The 18614-nt window shown below is 43.1% G+C and overlaps 1 protein-coding gene across 3 annotated transcripts in view; it reads left to right on the plus strand.

The window, feature by feature from the left end:
• Positions 1 to 17017, plus strand: part of LOC121592390 (feline leukemia virus subgroup C receptor-related protein 2) — a 47413-nt gene extending 30396 nt beyond the window's left edge. For all 3 annotated transcript variants that reach the window (XM_041913800.1, XM_041913799.1, XM_041913798.1), the window contains 5 exons: positions 10690 to 10831; positions 11052 to 11242; positions 11855 to 11979; positions 12069 to 12179; positions 12302 to 17017. In XM_041913800.1, coding sequence (XP_041769734.1) covers positions 10690 to 10831; positions 11052 to 11242; positions 11855 to 11979; positions 12069 to 12179; positions 12302 to 12572 — 840 coding nt within the window. In that variant the 3' untranslated portion in view covers positions 12573 to 17017. The remainder of the gene's footprint in view (positions 1 to 10689; positions 10832 to 11051; positions 11243 to 11854; positions 11980 to 12068; positions 12180 to 12301) is intronic.
• The last annotated feature ends 1597 nt before the right edge of the window (positions 17018 to 18614 follow it).

The raw sequence follows: 18614 nt of genomic DNA on the forward strand, positions 1-18614 counted from the left end.
CACTGTCCTGATTTCTTTTGCCCTCATTTTGCTGATTTTTTTCTACAATTTTTCAACCATCACTCCTATCCCCAATCGTCATTATGATCGTCATCATTTTCGTTTCCACCAACGCCCTGCCTATCCCATTTCCTCACATCCCAGAAAATCCCATTTCCTTCGATGTGCTAGTAAACGATGAAAAATCGGTTGTTCAATCGAGTGAAAATGCTATCTCGCTGAGGTCGGCCCGAACGGGGATTGAAAGGAAAATTACGTTGCAGGAAAATTCCTTTTGCTTTCTCCTTGCCATCCGACAGCATTCCGGCCGAGCGTAAACTTCCATTCTTTACGTAGTCTATCATCGATGGCTTGTGTGCGAGGTTCCTTCACTCGATCCGGCTCGGCTCGGAAGCGAGCAGTCATCAGTTTCGTCTGCCAAAGCCAATCAGTCTCACGGGATGGGATGGGTGCAGAAAATGGGGACGCATTCTGGCCGCCCTCTGACCCAACCCTCGACCACGGTGGGTGATTGCTGTTGCTGGTGGATGGTAGAGATAAAAATATAACACACAAAAAGTAAGGCACCCCCAGGAGCCGAGGGAAAGTTGTTGATCGTAGAAGAAGTTTGAACAGAAGTGATGCTTCATTTTCATTATCCACTGCTTTACTACAGCTAGAACAAAGAACAAAAAAAAGGGCGGAAAGTCGCATACTATGCGATGGAGAAGCTCTGATTTAGTTTCCGATCTGAGGAGCGATGTATGCAAGTACTGCTCACAGAAGCACTACAACAGCTAATGTTTGCGTGCAATAATGAAGGGAACCCTTTAATCGTTCAACTTTTCCTTCAACCGTTCAGCGGGCAGAACGAGTTGAGAAGTGTGAATGAATGAAAAAGAGAGCTGAAAAAACGGCACGGCGTTCATATAGCTTGCATGCAGTGGGATTCGTTCCCGTCCAACGGTGAACGGTGAGCATAATTCGACAAATTGGACGTATAATGAGAGCACATCAAAACTGGGGCTATGGCAGCTCTTCATAGCTCAAGAATTGATGCTTGTTTTTCCCCTTTGGCTCGTGGCAACACGGAAAAGATGTAAATCAACCATCATTAGGCGGCGTGGAAGCGTGATGATTATCGGGCTGCTTTTTGTTTGATTTCGGCGCGGGTTGAAAGTTGATGTTGTTGGTGAGTAGATAAATGGAACATGGTTTATTTTAAAACGAGGCTATTCATTAAAAGCTTGTTTTGGTTATCGTTTTAAATGATTTTGGGTGTATTTATGCTACATTTTCTGCTCATCAAGAGCCTGAAAGTATGCAAGCTGTCTGTTTTACATAAAAAAGCATTTTAACGTATCATATTGCAGAAATCTAGGCGCTTTTTGGTGGAAAAACTACTGTTATACAATCAACACAATGCGATGAAATGAAAGACGGCTAGAAGATTATTATGAATTTATGAATAAATATAAAAATTGCTTAAGCTTTTCAGAAGATAAATTTATTTGTTTATTCTGGCGCTGAAATGAAAGATTTATTGAGCTCTGTTACGTGATTTCACCATGTGGTTGTAGTCTTAACCAAAAGAATAAAGCCACTGTCTTGCGTTACCTACTCTTCTTCGGATTAATCCACCTCGGAGTGTGTTTTTCGCTTTCCGTCTGTCACTTTACCAAAACTTGCAACCCCCGAAGCACTCTACCGGATGTGTGCCGGCGTGTGATTAAGTCAGCTAAAAGGCAATATCCTGCTCGCTAATAAAACGCCCACGCCTCCTCTTCTATCAAGACAAAACCACAGAAAACTTCATTAAAGCCACCAATTCGCCGAACTGTTAGCGCCACAACACACACACACAGACACACACACACACATCCACTTGGTCGTAATCTTCTTCGATCACGATAGTGAGGGCGTTACTTTCACTGAGCGTGAGACAACGGGCTACGGAATCCATGAAAGACACACCGAAGAGATGGGTGCAAACATCATTTTACCCACATTTTCGCGAACACTCGTGCTGGTGACCCAGTGGCAAAATTATGACTGTCACTAACGGTGAGCAGCACCGAAACCAGAGCGCGTACGTGGTGTGATTGCACGTAACAGCGAAGAGCGTATAATCATGCTGCGGAAGCGGCTTTTATGCTAATTTGATGATCCTACAATTCTCGTCCATCCATTCAAGGGGCCTTCCACCTTGGTGGGGGCTGGTTCGCGGTGAGCTAGATTCGGAGAAATGCTTCTCGAAGAAGGACAAAAAAAATGAGCCCGCGAAGCTTCACACCAAATCCGCACGGGTTTCGCACATGTTTTCCCGGGAAGGTGGCGAGTTTTTCAGCGCGAAAGCCCCAAGCACGGTAATCGATTTGCAGCGGAAAATTGAATTTCATTTGCACGTGCCATGGGGCGATAGAAAATTGATTTTCTGCCCTGCTTGCGGTGGCATGTGTTTTAAGCGTGTTCGGTACGAAAATAAAGCTGAATAAATCTGAAGACACAGAAGAGGCGCAGATTTATTTCGTGTCCTTCGGAATAGAATCATGTTTTAAATGGTTTTCTTTGATCGTGAAATTGCCGTTGAAGAAACATTTACCGATGTCTTGCGCTGAATGGAGTGGATTATAAATTGCCTCATTATTCCTGTCGTGCAATTAAATTGGCTGAGTTTTAGTTTTTTTGTTTTAATAATTTGTGGTTATGTATTCAAAAAGAAAGATGTTTCCTGCATTACAATTAATTGCTCTCCAAAGATCATTTTACTCATAAGAATTATTCGACATGTTGCATTATGAACCAACCTTTAATTTACTTCCCTCTTCCACGCCATAAACTGTGCGCATAATAAAGCACCCAGCCACCATCTTCCAGCAAATCACTCACTCTCATCCCATGCGCATCACACTAATTATGCTCCCCTGACGAGTGGATTCTACGATTTCGGCGCTTGACACCCGCCCGGGATACGCCAAGCCACCGGATTACACCACAGCAACGGCACCACGGTCGGTGTCGGTCCCGTTTTTTGTTCTTTCGCCCGCCCGAAACCAATCAGCGTCATCTTCAGGCACGCCCGGCGGATGAGTCGGAATCGTGATGCTTGTTCACGCCATTCACATCACCAAACCAGCCGCCACATGTGTCTGCGTGTACGCTGCACCATAATAAGCACAAGAGCAGGCCTGTCTGGTAGCTTGCCGGCTTTGAAGCACCATCGGTTCCGATTCAATAAGGATATTATGAGTGGGATAATGTGAGTGGATGAGGCGAAAGCTGATTTATCGCTGCGTACGCGTGATTGTACCACGTTGCTGCTGACACGCTGCTGCGGATGGGGGATGATTATGCGTGCCGATGGCATTGCTGGGAAGCGTTGGTGAATGTACGCGTGTGTGTGTGTGTGTGCAACAAATAGCTCATCGAGGGAGCGCGAGGAGAGCCAGTATCAGCTTATAGGATCCATTTTTAGGCCACGGATTGCCAATCACGGGCGTATCAATAGATGTGAGGCTGTAAAAGGATGAAGGCTTGAGAAGTGATGAGAAATTTATCACTTTCGATCACAGTTGAAACGGTTGTTCAACATGTGGATTTAAGAAAAGAAGGACGGAGCAGTCGTGGGATGCCATATTGAGGATGTGAAATCTCAGAAATCCTCTAACAAACAGTGATAAAGTGTAGCACAAGAAGCTTAAGCTGTTTAATATTAGTAGAATAAGCTATTGCAAGCTGACTTCCAGCTGCTGCCATCTACCGGAAATGTAAGCAATCACTATTTGACAACCACGATCACAATTACTACGCATTTGATTTATACTGCAGGTTTCAAGCGTTGTGTGATGTGAAAAAGAATACAATTTATTCCTCAATTATTCTACAATGCTTGATGGATATCAGGTTTTTTAGTGTAATTTGAACATCCATCATCATGTCATTGCACAAAAAAAAACATGCAAATATATCATCGTCCTTAGCAGTGACGCATCGTCGCTTTGCTCAACCAGAAACGCTTTCCGATAAGGCCGAACCATAAATAATCCTCATTTTTGTTTTTTGTTTTGCTCTCCCATTCCTGTAACTATCGTTACCTTCGTTTGTTTTTGATAAATGTAGCGGAATCAAACAATCCGAAAGAATCCCATTTCCACCGGTACCGGGTTGCGTGTGTTGAACAGCCTAGAGCCGCTCTCATCGCGTAATGCTCGCCGGCCAGAAAGGACTTTCCATCCAGCACGGTGCGACTTTGCGATACTCCAATAATGGGAGATTATTTTCCTTTTTCTTGGTGTGCACCACCCATCCCAACGATCGCTGGCGGCTGCGTGGCTTTCCACGTGGCTAATCATTGTACAGTACAACGGTAGTGGCAGTAGCGTCAGAAACCTGTCGGGCGTAAAAATTGCCTACATGCTTGCACATGCTGGATCGGTGCTGGGTCGGTTGCGTTTCGGTTCCGTGCCGCTGGGCGATCATAAGTGCTGCTCGTCCTTGTGCGTAGGTAAACGTGCTGCCGGAAAATGGAAACCCACTTAAGCAGATTATCGATATAAGTGGGCGAGAGCTCTCCCATGCGGATCATGGGTACTGTGGCGCAGCAAAGCGGAGGAAAACGTTGACATCGACCATTCAGAGATATGGCTGCGTCCAATTGCTTGCCATCTACAGGGATGATGATGATGATGATGATGATGATGATGATGCTAATGGTGATGACAATGATGAACTGGAGAAGAATGCCATTAGTTACACCACCATACGTTTAGCTACAAGCGTTTGTTGATCGTAGTACATTTGTCAACAAATGGATCAGCATCGGTTCGTCTCCAATATAAACATCCGACTGGGGCGGACTGTTTGTGTTTGTGTAAGCATTCAGCGTGACCTTTTGTTTGGTCAATTGTGTCTCTATCGTGCACCGTGTCTATAAACGGTGTGTTATGACAGCTTGAAAAAGTAAACAAAAAAGGAAAGCTTTTCCTATTTTTTTATAATTCTATATTCACGTTTTATTATATTATGCAAGCGATATTTTTAATATTTTTGAGGGTGAAACATTACAGAGCTTTATGGCAAAGAATTCATAACAAATTCATTCATCTCACCAGACAAACTTGATGCTGATCGATCACTTTTCCTTTAACTCATTTAAGCTTTAATCCAATTGAGTTACTGTCCCTCCGGCCTGTCATTCACCATGAATTGGCTGACATGGTTAAATTTTTATGTGACCGTTTATCGTTCGCAAACCCCATTTCGCATTTCCCCATGGGGAACTGTTTTCATTTCACTGCCATTTTCAATCCCCACGCTATCAGAGAGCTTTCGTTTCGTCAAACGAAAATCGCTTCATTGCATTGAGATAGGTTCTACGCTATTGAGGAAGGGTCTTTTTTCGAGTGTGCGTTAAATCTGGTCAGTGCAGGCACATGGTAAGGAAAAACAGCAAACAAAAAATCACAAAACCTTCTAACGCAGCAAAATTTGCTGCCAACAGAGAAAAAAGCAAAAAAGAAGCCAATTCAAACGCACCAAACTGATGCTTCGGGAAGGACGATGTTGGTCCGAAAATTCAATTTTATTACACATCGTAAATACACGCCCATTCCATCCATCCTTCGATCCAAGCGGGGGGCAAAATTCAATTCATCGCAATTGAAACTACTTTCGTTACGTTTTCGAACGCATCAAAAGGATTCTCCCCGAGAAGAAATGACATTAAATGGAGCACATTTTTTCTACTCCCCGTTGCTTCAATCCATTTTCAATTGACGCATTCTGTGCACTGTGCACTCACCTGTGTTCGATGGAGCAGCAGACCGCCCGAAGGTGTTTTTGGCGATAGCTATCTCGCAGATTTCGCGTCGCACTCTTTGCGAGCACTCATTGTCACTTGCGGCACGTGCGCAACAGTTTTACCGGCAAGCTTTTCAATCAAATGATGAATGGGGTTGCGCTGTTCTATTGAGCTGGGGGAAATTGAGTTTAATTCGTTTGATGGAAAAGGCGTTTTCTTCTTTCATTTTGGCGTTCCAAGAAAATGGTCCATCCTATGGGTTACGCGCTCAGCAACGGAGTGACAGACAAAAGGGATTTGGAATTGCACTTTCAATCCAAACGGTTGACTTCCACCGAAAGCCGATTAAGTGAAGACAGACCGTCTTCTATGGAGTACGTTATGACTTGTTTGCTACGTGACAAAAAAAAAACGAACAAAAGAAAGAGCTTCATCCTACCTTGTGCAGCTACAGAAGACGCCAACCCCCCTAAATAAAACCACAACCACACACGTTGAAGCGCTCTGGCTGTCTGCGTTTCTCTTTCAGCAAACCGATCCTTTCACCTTCACCTGTACAGAGATTCTGCATGAAAGCACATTATTCATCAAATTGACCAACCGAAGGAAAGCCATTTAGCTAATGCAATGGTACCGCTTCTCGCCATCGCTTCCTGCATCTCCAGCGCTGCATCGAACGCACATTTGCAACAAAATGGTGCCTGCATGGACAGTAAATTTAGCTTCATTTTCTCTCCGGACATGTTTGTTTGTGCTTTTGTGCTGCGGGAAGCTCGCAGCAAAAGGTTTCATCCGTCTGCAACGGAACAGTCGAGGGAAAAGTTAGTCATTATGGGGGACATGGCAGTTTTTTTTTACTACTTTAGACAAAATTACCCAACTGGGACAAATATGAGCACAAAGCTGGACAAAGCTCTACCCTAAAAAACACTCCCTTAAGCAGACAAACACGGTGAGGTAGAGCACGGAGCCTTTTTGCTTTTACCGCAAATCCTCAACGTAATCGAAACGATTAATGCGTAAGCTGTGGGGAAACTTTTTGGCAAACGTTTGCCCTTTTTTGTCTAGCCCTGTTTCTCGCTCGCACACGAAGTTATCGGAACTGAGTTCTTTGTAGGGAGTCACAACGAAAGTGTGGCACTCACTTTAACATCATTAAAGCATTTATGTTGTTTGGCACAGCAATCGTTCTCTTTACAAAGATCTTCAGTAGAGTTTTACTCTTTCTTGTGAATTTTCAATCTGATTTGGAACAAAATCAAGTTACCATAACTTCCTAAAAAGAAATTCGGACCTTAAAGACCGATATTCCTAGACACGCATAGATTTTCATCGACAAAAAAACCTTACCCACCATAAATCATCTCTTTTATGGTCACAATTCCCTTTCATCGTTTCAACCATACATTCATCTAGTTCGAACAAAAAGGTAGACGCTTTACTGCTTATCGCACAATTCACCGGAAACTGGACAATACCGGACAATTGTTTAGTGTTACTGTCTGCAATTGCACTGCTCTGAATTGTACCCTGCACAAGATCGTCTTTGTGGCGATGTTCTGTTCACACTCTTCACACTCTCATAAAACACCGTTTCCATGCTGACGCTGACAGTGGCGGTGAGTTAAAAAATGAACTTATGAGGCTCGTTTCACCCGTCCAAACAGTCTCACGCACTAGAACCATCACCGGCGGTGCGATAAAAGGATTTCCCCAGTGCAGAGCGGTCTTGTTTTTCACTCAAACAGAAACGAACGCTCCAGCTCGGTTCCAGCAATGGGTCTGCGCTTTATCACAACCGGAACAGCCATCAGCCAACGGGACGGACCTTGCGTACCCGATGGAAACAGGAAACAAGATCCAAGCGAAGTAATTCTCACTCTGTCTCCCTTCACACGGTACCAGCGGTTGGAAGCCTAAAGGCAAAGAACGCCTAAAAGACGCCCCAGTAATTGAGGGACCTTCACTGTCGACGTAACACTTGATTCATGTTACTGTAGAATCTTTTCCCGAAACCGACCGGATCTGAGGATGGTTTTGCGTGGTGGGGGGGGGGGGGGTAGGCAATAGGTTGGAAACCGGAAACCACCTCAACCGGTAAGTGGAAGGAAATTGAAAGTATCGACCTTTTGGGGGGGATTTCTTGCAAATGTTTTTTTGACGTTCGTTTCCTTTTCTCCCTCGACCGTGACCATGAGAAGCAAGATTTAAGTGATGCCTTCGAGTGTAACAGAAAACTACGCATGTTTTGTAGCTTAGGAAAAGGCAAGTGTCCTTCGAAGGTCCGGTTGGGAACGAAATTTGTTGAACAGTAGTGCCACAACAAGTCTGTTGCGATGAAAGCGTTTCAACACGCGTCGATCGTTAATAGTATTATTTATTGATCATGTGTTGAAGAACAGCCCGAACTCCAAATGGGTTATGATGTAAAGTAACGTTGGGCACGTGGTTCGAGAAGCGAAAATCGTTTTTCAATTCCTTCGTAACGGCGCTGAGCTGTCCTTATTGTGTCTGGAATGGAAACAAACAGCAAAAAAAAAGGAGCTCGCATCGTAACAACGTGATATCGTTGCTGACCGGTAACTGATTTCGTATTCTACGCTCCTTGTCTCCTGTTCCCAGCTCACGGTTCGAAAATCGATTTGATTTATTGGTTGTCACACGTACACAGACGCCAATGTAACGCAGCTTGTAGCGATGTATCGTTTGCAAAAACTTGTTCACTCTTTGGTTGATATTTATTTTTCCTCCATTTCTTTTGCTCTTGCTTTCCAAAGACCTACTTCAATTTATTCCATTTTCCAGCAGAAAACTGAACTCATTCCCCAGAAGAAGAAAAAAAACACAAAAGATTGTTTTCCGCACCACAGTCACGTGCAGCAATTGTTTCTGCTGCAAGCAGCCGAAACTTATCTCAATAAATATTCATGAACTGTTGTGAATTCACTTTTCAAGATCACAGCTGCTGGTGGGGATCAGGGTGTTCGGGAGTAGTGCAGTGCAGTCCTGGATAGTGCAATCAGATGCTTGTACGTGGCGGCACTCTACCATTCGATGGTGGCACTGAAACTTTTCCCCAATTTAACAAAACCTCAAAACAAAACGAAATACCCAGTGGGTGCGTTTTGGGTGCAGCAGCAGCAGCAGCAGCAGCAGTTGGATTTGTTTGGTTGGGCAGATTTATGTCAACGCGAGCTTTCACATAAACGTGTGAATTCATAAATTCTCAATATGGGCGTTCGTTGCTTGTTTGTTTTTTGCTTTGCAATGTTGGATAATGTGCATTTCTTCTGCTGTATTTTTTTGCTAGGGCGAAAGCATTAAATTGTGTGATTACTGGGCGGAAAACGGTGCACAATTAAGTACGCGTCACGTAGCAAGGTTTGTGCAGATTTGAACTCGCAGCATGTCATTTTTAAGGGAGAGAGGAATCAGATAGAGGGCGGCAGAAGTTTCAACTATAGTGTGGAGGATACATACAGGATTTAAATGTTGTTGTTTTTTTTTAATTTTCAAATGAGAGTAATTAACATGCATAACTATCGAATGGAATGGTACTGATAGATTTGATAATTAATTATTCAACACAATACTCATAACAGTTGGATGGACTCGTCAGGGAGTTTATCAATTGCTTTCAATGAGAAATCATTTACAATTTTGTGAGCTTGTCAAATGAATGTTTACTTTATAAACAATTTCTAGATGAAAAACTAGAAGAATTGTAATGCAAAACGATAATATTCCTATTTTTTTAATCAATTAGACCTGAAGTGATCCATTACCTCATATTAATTATTACAAATTACAAAGCCGATAAGATAGATTACACATCGAAAACAATCAATGTCGCTTATAACACTGAAAAAAAAACAATCCCTACATCACGCACGTACAACATCACAAATCGACACGGATGCTTTAAATCGATTGCACCCGTTTTGGGTGTCATTAAGCTCCAACGGGGTCACACACATACGGCCAACCTTACGTAACGAATGTGAGTGCGCGCGTGTGTGCCTCAAAGCTGTCACGATACACACATTCATCAAACAGTTTACCGCCTTCTTTACACGCCCGCCACAATGTATGAATAATTTAAAATATGTTTAATTAAACGCCGCCCTTTAACATTCTCGCTCCCTCCGATCCGCTTGGCACACCGAAAGCCTCTTATCGCATCGCCCATAAACGATCGTTACTTTGCACTTACTAATGGGAGTCGGCGAGCTAATGGGGAAATTTGTGTGGGCAGTGGAAGAGGACGAGAAAGAGAGAGAAAGGGCTGCTGCAAATAATTTATTAACTTGCGAATCATGATCCACTGCACACCCAGGCACATCATAGCACCATCCCACGGTGTTCGGGTGCTCATCCTGTTCTCTCGAGCAACCTGCTAGCATGGCTGTGTCACAATCCTAGCTGTAAATCAATCTCATTTTACACATAACCACTCGCTACGCAAACACGAACAAACGTCACGATCTACAGCCTTGGATACACCCATACACGCTGGAAAATTGTGAATTCGATATAGTTTTGCACACATCCCTAAGTTTTAAGGAGAAAGCCGTAATGAAAACATCAAGAAGCGCTTTGCTAAAAATCCTCCCCAGACTATCAGATACATCTTACCGATAGAGTAGGCGTTTTGTGAAAATTCGAGAAAAAGCTTTCTTGTGGAAAACCTCCAAAACCATGGACAAAAAGCTTCACCAACCCAAAGCCCGTGGTATGGCACAGGAAATTTATTCGATTTAATTTAAAGCATTCAACGCGCCACCAAAAAGTCCGTCGCCCCTTCTTTTTGGTAGCCTGGTTGGGCCTGGTTTGGGACTCCGCGTCGGGAGCGCAGATGAAAAACTATTATTTTCCCCCTTTTACATCTTGCTTTTTGCTTTCCTTTCCAGCTTGGCATAGCGGTCGGGTTTCTTGTGCCACCGATGCTGGTGGAAAACCATGACGACATCAACCTCATCGGTGATGACCTACGGCTGATGTTTTACATTGTGGCTGGCTTCACGTCCGTGCTGGTCGTGCTGGTGCTGTTCTGTAAGTAATCCTTGGTCGTCCTACGGTTCGGTCCCACAGTGGGGCGGTAGGCGATGATGGTGAAGCGGTAGAGGTGTAATTAAAAGCAGCACTCGGAAAAATAGGCACTACAGTAGTGCGGCCGTGTGATTCGTCATCTCAATCTGCCGCACCGGAACGGACTGTGTACGCGGTTAATTAAAAACTTCTTCCTGTTTTGTTCGCGGCGTCTCTTCCCCAGTCTTCAAGGCGGCACCGCCGACACCACCGTCCGCTGCACAGGAGGCGACGAAAACGCCCAACCCGCTGCAGTCGTCACCGTTCCTGCACTCGATCAAGCGCCTCATGCTCAACCGGAACTACGTGCTGCTGCTCATCTCGTACGGCATGAACGTGGGAGTGTTCTATGCCATCTCCACGCTGCTGAATCAGGTATGTGTGGGTGCGAGGTGAAGAGGAGAGTATAATAGATTATACCAGAAACTTAAAACGAACATAGTGGGCAATATGTCGGAGATGTCCAAATTTTATTTATATTATCACGAACAGATCTACCATATGAAATAGTAACATCAAAGTTTCACTTTTCCAAAATGTTCTGCAATGATTTTTCACGTTCCCTGTAGTACATTTTACCAAGCAACAGATGGCGCTGCTAGACTCAGCCCCATGCTTTGCGGGTAGCCTATACACCAGGCGCACTTGACGGCTTTTCATCCCGAAATCCTTTAGGAAACCACCCACGTTCAGGATTAATGTCCCAGCCGACTTTTCATCATCATTTTCGGGACGACAGAAATGAGCTTTTACCATCATTAATTAAATAACTTTTTCTCTCACCGATAGCCAGTGTCTCGCACACATCCTGATCCCTCTCTGATGGTATACGTTGGGTTAATTTAAGGGGAATGAAATCACTCCACGCTTGTCACTGATGACATTCACTTAACTCCCGGAGGTCCTTTTCATCATATATCCCCTCAAGGCACTTGTACCGTGACCGTTATTAAGCCCCCTTTTACTTTCTTTCCTGTGTCCCCACAGATCGTCCTGACGCACTATCCCGGCCATGAGGTGGATGCGGGCCGCATTGGCGTGTGTATCGTGTTCGCCGGCATGCTCGGATCGGTCGCCTGCGGTATCGTGCTCGATAAGACGCATCGATTTAAGTGAGTGTCATTGCGAAAGTGTAGCAAAGCGGTAAAACATTTAACACGTTTGTTGTTTTTCTCCCCCGGGCTCGTCTCTTTTTCATCAGAGAAACTACACTTGCCGTGTACATTTTCACCATGATCGGTATGTGGATCTACACCTTCACCCTTTCGGTCGGTCACATTGCTGTGGTGTACGTCACCTCCGCCCTGTTGGGGTAAGCGACTCTTTCACCCACCCCTCCTTGTCCATGTCCTGCGTATGACAAGCAGTAAGGTGTGGCTTTAACTCAACTATCGACTATGTTCGTATTTTCCCTCTTATTTTTGCATAAACCAGCTTCTTCATGACCGGTTACCTACCGGTTGGGTTCGAGTTTGCAGCCGAGCTGACGTACCCGGAACCGGAAGGCACCTCGACCGGGCTGCTGAACGCGGCGGCCCAGGTGTTCGGTATCACCTTCACCATGCTCTACTCGGAGCTGCTCAACACGAACGGTGACATCGTGGCGAACGTAACGATGGCTGTGATGCTGCTGGTCGGCTCCGTCGTAACCGCCGTCATACGGTCCGATCTGAGGCGCCAGGCCGCCCAGAACCCGAACCCGTAAGGCGACCTGCCTCCCGCAACCCAACGGTTAAGATAAGTGAAATGTTTTAGCAGTTTTAGTGGTTTAAGGTTTTTCGAGGGGGTGGATGGAAGAAGACGATCGTTATGGTGTCTTCTTTGTCAGGTTTGTGTCTCGCCTGGGACGTAAAATGTTGGCATTTTTATATTTGTGTTTAGATCATTTCATTTATTTAGGAACATTTCAAGCGAAACTGTTTTTTATTTTACATTTAACGGAACAAGGATGCGTGCAATGTTTCTCTATTATATTTAAAACGTTTAATTTGCCTAGAAACTCAGCCAGCAAAGCTGTGAGTTTATCTAAAACAAAGGAAAAGCTTAACCGGAAAAGTTACGTTTGTCGAACAACTCGAGTTGAAAAACTTTCCAAAAGTAAAAGCCACATCAGCAACCATAAAAGGGAACCAATCTTCGTTCGCTAATCCAGCGCGATAAGAAAAAGTTTCGGCTTCGCTTGAAGTTGCCTCTCCATTTTCCGGTCGTTAAAAACCGATCCAGATTATTTCGATGATGGAAATCAATCCCACCCTCTGCCGGCAAGTGATCCTATCCTATTTTCTAAAGGTACAAGCACAAGACAAAGCGAACCAAGCAACACAATGAACGCGAAAGAAAAGCTACTCATTGACGTGCTTGCTTGGTAGCAAAGTGTGGCTAATTTTCCGAACAACTAGAAGCTCCCGCTTCCTCCTCCATTGTGCCAAGCGTAAATTAGAAGGTCAGTGTGGGTGTTTTTTTTTTGGCTTTAGATTTTTAATATTTTGGCTCTCCACATTTCGCTGTTGAATTTGGATCGTTTCATTTCCTGCGCTTTTTTTTTTTTTGTTCCGATCCTCTTCCGGGAAATGTTGGGAATCCGGCATTGACCCCGAGAAATACCACAAACTCTTCGCAAGCATTTCTGCTTATTTTTGCTCGCACTACACAAAAAAAAAACGGACGTTCCCGGTCGTTACAGTTTTACCCCTTTTTCTGAAGGGTTTGTAATGGGCTTTTTCCTTTACGGAAGGGATGGAAGATCTCTACTTTTTGCTCTTGCTGCCATTTCACTGTTGTGCGATATTTTGGGGCGCACTTTTCGGGGATGGTGACCAAGATTTAAGAGTGTCCTTCGCGCTCGTGTAACCACCAGCAGCTGTTTGGTCTTATTTTCCGCTGTGCTTTACGGGTTTTTTTGGGCGTTTTATTAACGAGATTGAGGATTCATTGGGAACATTCTACCAACATTCCTCCCTCCTTTTTCCTGTGTGTTTTATTTTTACAGGATTGTCCGATTTGTTGTCTCGAAATAGACTAGAGAGCAAGGACGGAAAAGGAAATCCTTTGCAAAATGGGAAATCATTTCATAGCAATCGGCTTCACTTGGCTGGTGATACATGAGTTTCAGGGGGTTTTATGTGAGAAAACAGAACGCTGAAACTCCAGTGTTGTTGACATTGGCAAAGAAGACAAAGTGAGAAGAATTGAAATTTAAAGTCACATGATTCCCCTTTTGTGCACTGAATAGACTTATTTTTCTAAACATTCAGTCAATTAATCATTTTATCACAATATTGGGCTCGGCAGAAAGGATATCCTTGCCATTCACTCCGTTCTTTTTCACACAAAAAAAGAGTAATTAAGCTCTACGTGCTTTATCTATCAACCTTTGGTAATGGACAATACAGAATGTTTGATTAATGAGCTTTATATTCATTCTAGAATACTCTCATTTAATAACTTCTCCTGTTCCATTTTACTCGGAGCAAGTTTAGTTTTTGAGGAACAGTTTACATTTCTGTTTGATTCATTCCAATTTGTTTGCCAACCTACACTGAATCGAAAGGAACAATTAGGCACTTGAACAAATGGAAACATTCATTTGTTGCCTAGAAATCGGATCAGAATGCAACATATTTTTCCTTCACTATCCCAACGTTGAACTTCAATTCCCTTTTCATTCGTTTTAAGAACGGGCAAACAAAAACACACTTCTTTCTTCAATCCTTGCTGTGAGTTTCTGTAGCATTCCATACCCAACGCCAGCTCAACTACATCAACGCACACTCAGAAATCGATGAGCCTTTCGCTCTCCTGATCTCCGGTCTGTACGAAAATCCCACCCCATGGCAACAGGATTTAATATCATCAGGGTGCATGGAAGCAGAACCTCCCGCTCGATAGCCACAGGCACAGCGGGTGGTAAGTGTGACACAAATTGAATTGCTTCCAACCACGGCCTACAGACCTGCACGGTTCGTTGCGTACAGCCATGTAACCCTTTTCGCCCTGCTACATGGAGCTAGGCTTATCCTTAGCTCAGTGACACACATCTAGGAAAACTATAATTAACAAGTCAATTCGAACACGCTCGCTCTCTCTCTCTCTCTCTCTCTCTCCTCTCTCTCTCTCTCTCTCTCTCTCTCTCTCTCTCTCTCTCGCACACGATGGATTCACATTCGAATGGGCATATTGCTACAAGTTTCTTTTTCATCCAGAACTAGATGCAATCAAAACGCAATACAGTCGACCATAGCAAAGTGTCAAGTGATTGGGAAAGTGTGGAGTGTAATTAATTTTCCTTACCATTTGCTTTCGTGCTCTTTAGTTGAAGTGGAGCTCAGTGCGATGGGGTTTGTTTGAATGCACCCGAAGACCCGAAGATGTTGTTGTGTAGCAACAGAATTGAAGCGAAACGATTTTAGAAGCATAGCCTATTCAACCAAGCGCAAAGAAGCATGCGGCGTTGTAAAGAGAAGAATTTCATATTGGACTTCATTTTGCACGGGGTATTGTTGAGCCAAACACTAGCTGCAGTCCGCACACATTATGAGAATCCCATCGGTAGAGTGTATTTCGTATAACAGCACAAACTAGCGAAGAGTGTGTAGAGACTTACAGCCTACAATAGCTTGTCGTGCGGAGGGGCGTGTTGTTGATTTAGAAAAAAAAGGAAATGTATCTTAGCTTAGTGAACGAATGATGGTAAATTTCTAAATTAATTGCCACCATTTGTTGGAGACAGTTATATAAAAAAGGTAACAGATCAATAGCTAACAAGCACAAAACCATGAACCGTAGAGGAAAAGTAACCCATCCACAGATGCGTATTTATAATCGCGCGATGTAAAACGGTAGTATTAGCTGTGATAACCAACAACAACAAAAAAAACTACAAACACACACAAACATATAATATTAAAATAGCTACAACCTGTTGAGCTGAATGTTGATGGCCGAAAAAAAAAACAAAATAATAGCAAAAAAACATAAAAAAACGAGACTTAGCAGTAGAGTTGGAAGATAGTAAACACAAAAGACATTACCAGTAGAACTGTGGACAATAAATTTATTACAGGAGTACAGGCGGTATGTTTGACGGTGGAAGCGATTTACAATCGTTTTTACCGCTCAATTGGTTCCCGTGTATAGAGAGAGAGAGAGAGTGAATGAGGTAAAAGGAAAGCGCCGTAATGTATGCATGTTATATTTACAGTAGATTAGATTTAAAAGCTTTGGAGAGGGGAAAAAACATAACAAACCAGAAAGACTAGAGTTGCATGATAATAAACCAACAATGGGATGGAAATGTTTAGCAATTAAAGAGTGTGTAGTCTGACTGTTCACTAGCTGCATTCCTCCGCCTCCCGTAACACTTTAATGTTCAGTGTGTCGATGGAATTCAACCCCCCCTAGGAGAGATAGCTACACGAAACCAACTACAGAAACAATAACACACAAAACACTGAGCCAAATATACACACACACACACGCACAAACCCTAACCAAAACCATACCCAATGACAATACACACCAAATACCTAAACGTGCAAGACACCCACAGATTTTAAACTAGCGTAGATATTTGTGCAGAGAACAGCGAGACGGAAATATTTAGCTAAATAGTAACGAGTTGTTGAATGCTTACAAAAAAAAATGTTTAGCCGCTAGAGAGACGAATTCGATGCGAACAAGATAATAAAATGTCAGACACAAAATGATACAAAAAAAAACAAAAAAAAACAAGACAAGCATGATAGCGTATTTAGTAAGAGTATTTATACGTGTGTTTTTAAGACAAAACTTGCACTTGTTATGGAATGAAAAAAAAGCAAAAAGGTGACAGTAAAAGGCGACAAGCTGAGAACGTCAAATGGAGCTGGATGGGTCGTTCCCTCCCTATTGACGTTCCGAAGGTATTTTGTACCGAATGGTTATGGATTGTAAAGCCTGCAAGCAACCATTATCCAAATCCAAAGAGAAGCGCTAATTGCGGGGACGATTGCGTTGTGCTAGGTGCCAAAATATAAAGTAAAAAAATAATAATGTTTGACATTTAGTATAGCAAAGAAAAAAAGCAGAAAAAACAACAACAATAACAGCCACAAAACTATATTTAATCGACGTGTTACTAGTTTTATATCGATTAGGTAAAGAGTAAGTGAATAAGAGAAGAAAAACAAACACATTGGCAAATGATTAATTGTTTACTTTTCAACAAAATAAAAACGAAACAAAAGAGACGTTTCAAACATTTAAAAACAGTAGACTAGAACAAAAAACACGGGAAAAAGTAAGACAATAAATAAAGGAAACCAGTAAACGAAAGCAAGATGACGCGTTGTGAACGATCCTAATGGCAGTATTACGAGGGACATTTTTCGATAAGATGGTTATAAATAGACTAATTGGCTTTGAATTAGCAAAAAGGGGCGATTGAGCATGAAAAGAAAGTGAGCAAAAAGTCTAACAAAGTTTAATACTACAATTGTACGAAACAAAAAAGCATCTAACTATATCTTCACTTCATGTTAGAACTAAAGCTAAACTCTTGGTAGAAGTCTAAACTAGGCTAATAAGCTAAACGAAAACTGAACTCTTTAATATTAAATCTCGCCAACAAAACAACACACACACACTCAATGTTAAACAGAAAAAAAAGAACAAAAAACATAAAAAGCAGTAGAAAAAATAACAAGAAAAACAGAAAACAGTGAACAGCAAAGGGCATCGCTAGAAGCTACAGCCTATAATTTCCCGCTCCTTCCCTGTTTAGAACTGCAATATGTCTATTTTACTATCCAAAACAAAACCAAACTAAAAAAAGCCAAACAACTTACAGTGTGTGCGTGTATTGTGTCTGTGCTAAAATAAAGTCATCGTCATCGTAACAATTTATCAATCCCTTAACATAATACCGCCACCGAGAGTTATGTTTCTGTATTCATCCGAAAAGCTCGTCGCCTGTCGATTCGAAGTAGTTCACTTCAGCTCGGAGGTACGTTTTGCGGGAGTGAGCGTTTCGAGTGTGCTAGGGCACTTGAAGCTTCTTGTCTTTTCACTGGCAATAAATCTTATGCAAAAGGTTCTGCCGAAACTCCTTAGGCCTTATAATCGCATGCACACACACACACACAGCCGCATGCTTCTGGCTCATTGTGCTTTTGCTAACGCTCTTTGTACGTTGCTCCTCAGAACGGATGTTTCCTTTTACACGGTCGGTGAAGTGTGAGCAGTGAGTAAGTGTCCTTACGGGCGGACGCCGTCATCACTTCACCCATTGTCAGCTGTTCCCCTTTTGTCCTCGGAGCCAGGATACAAGACACAATGAAGATGAGGTATCGCGTTTCCCGGTTGACTTGTATTTGATCTTTGCTCGGCGTTGGCTGCACTGTTCTGGACTGGCGGGTAGAGTGACCATTACGCTAAACCGGCTATGTGTCACTGGTCGAGAAGTCTTATCTAGGCGAAGATATGTTTTCCCCCTCCAGGCGCCACGTATGACCTTCGCACTCACGGCCATGCGTTACGTGTACATTCCGGTTCTGCATGATTTATGATGAATTGTTGAACCCGCTTTGATACATCGGCCCTAACCTGCATCGCGCGTGCATCGTGCGACGAAACGTTCGCTTTGTCTACATCCCATAAAGCGAACCATCGCACGGCACTCTATAATGATCGTTTGTAACTCCTTGGTAGGATGGTAAGTAAAGCGCACCCCGTAACAAATGTAATTAAATGATAAGAAAACACTTTCCCA

Source organism: Anopheles merus, chromosome 2L (assembly GCF_017562075.2).
Source record: "Anopheles merus strain MAF chromosome 2L, AmerM5.1, whole genome shotgun sequence".
NCBI classification, from domain to species: Eukaryota; Metazoa; Arthropoda; class Insecta; order Diptera; family Culicidae; genus Anopheles; species Anopheles merus.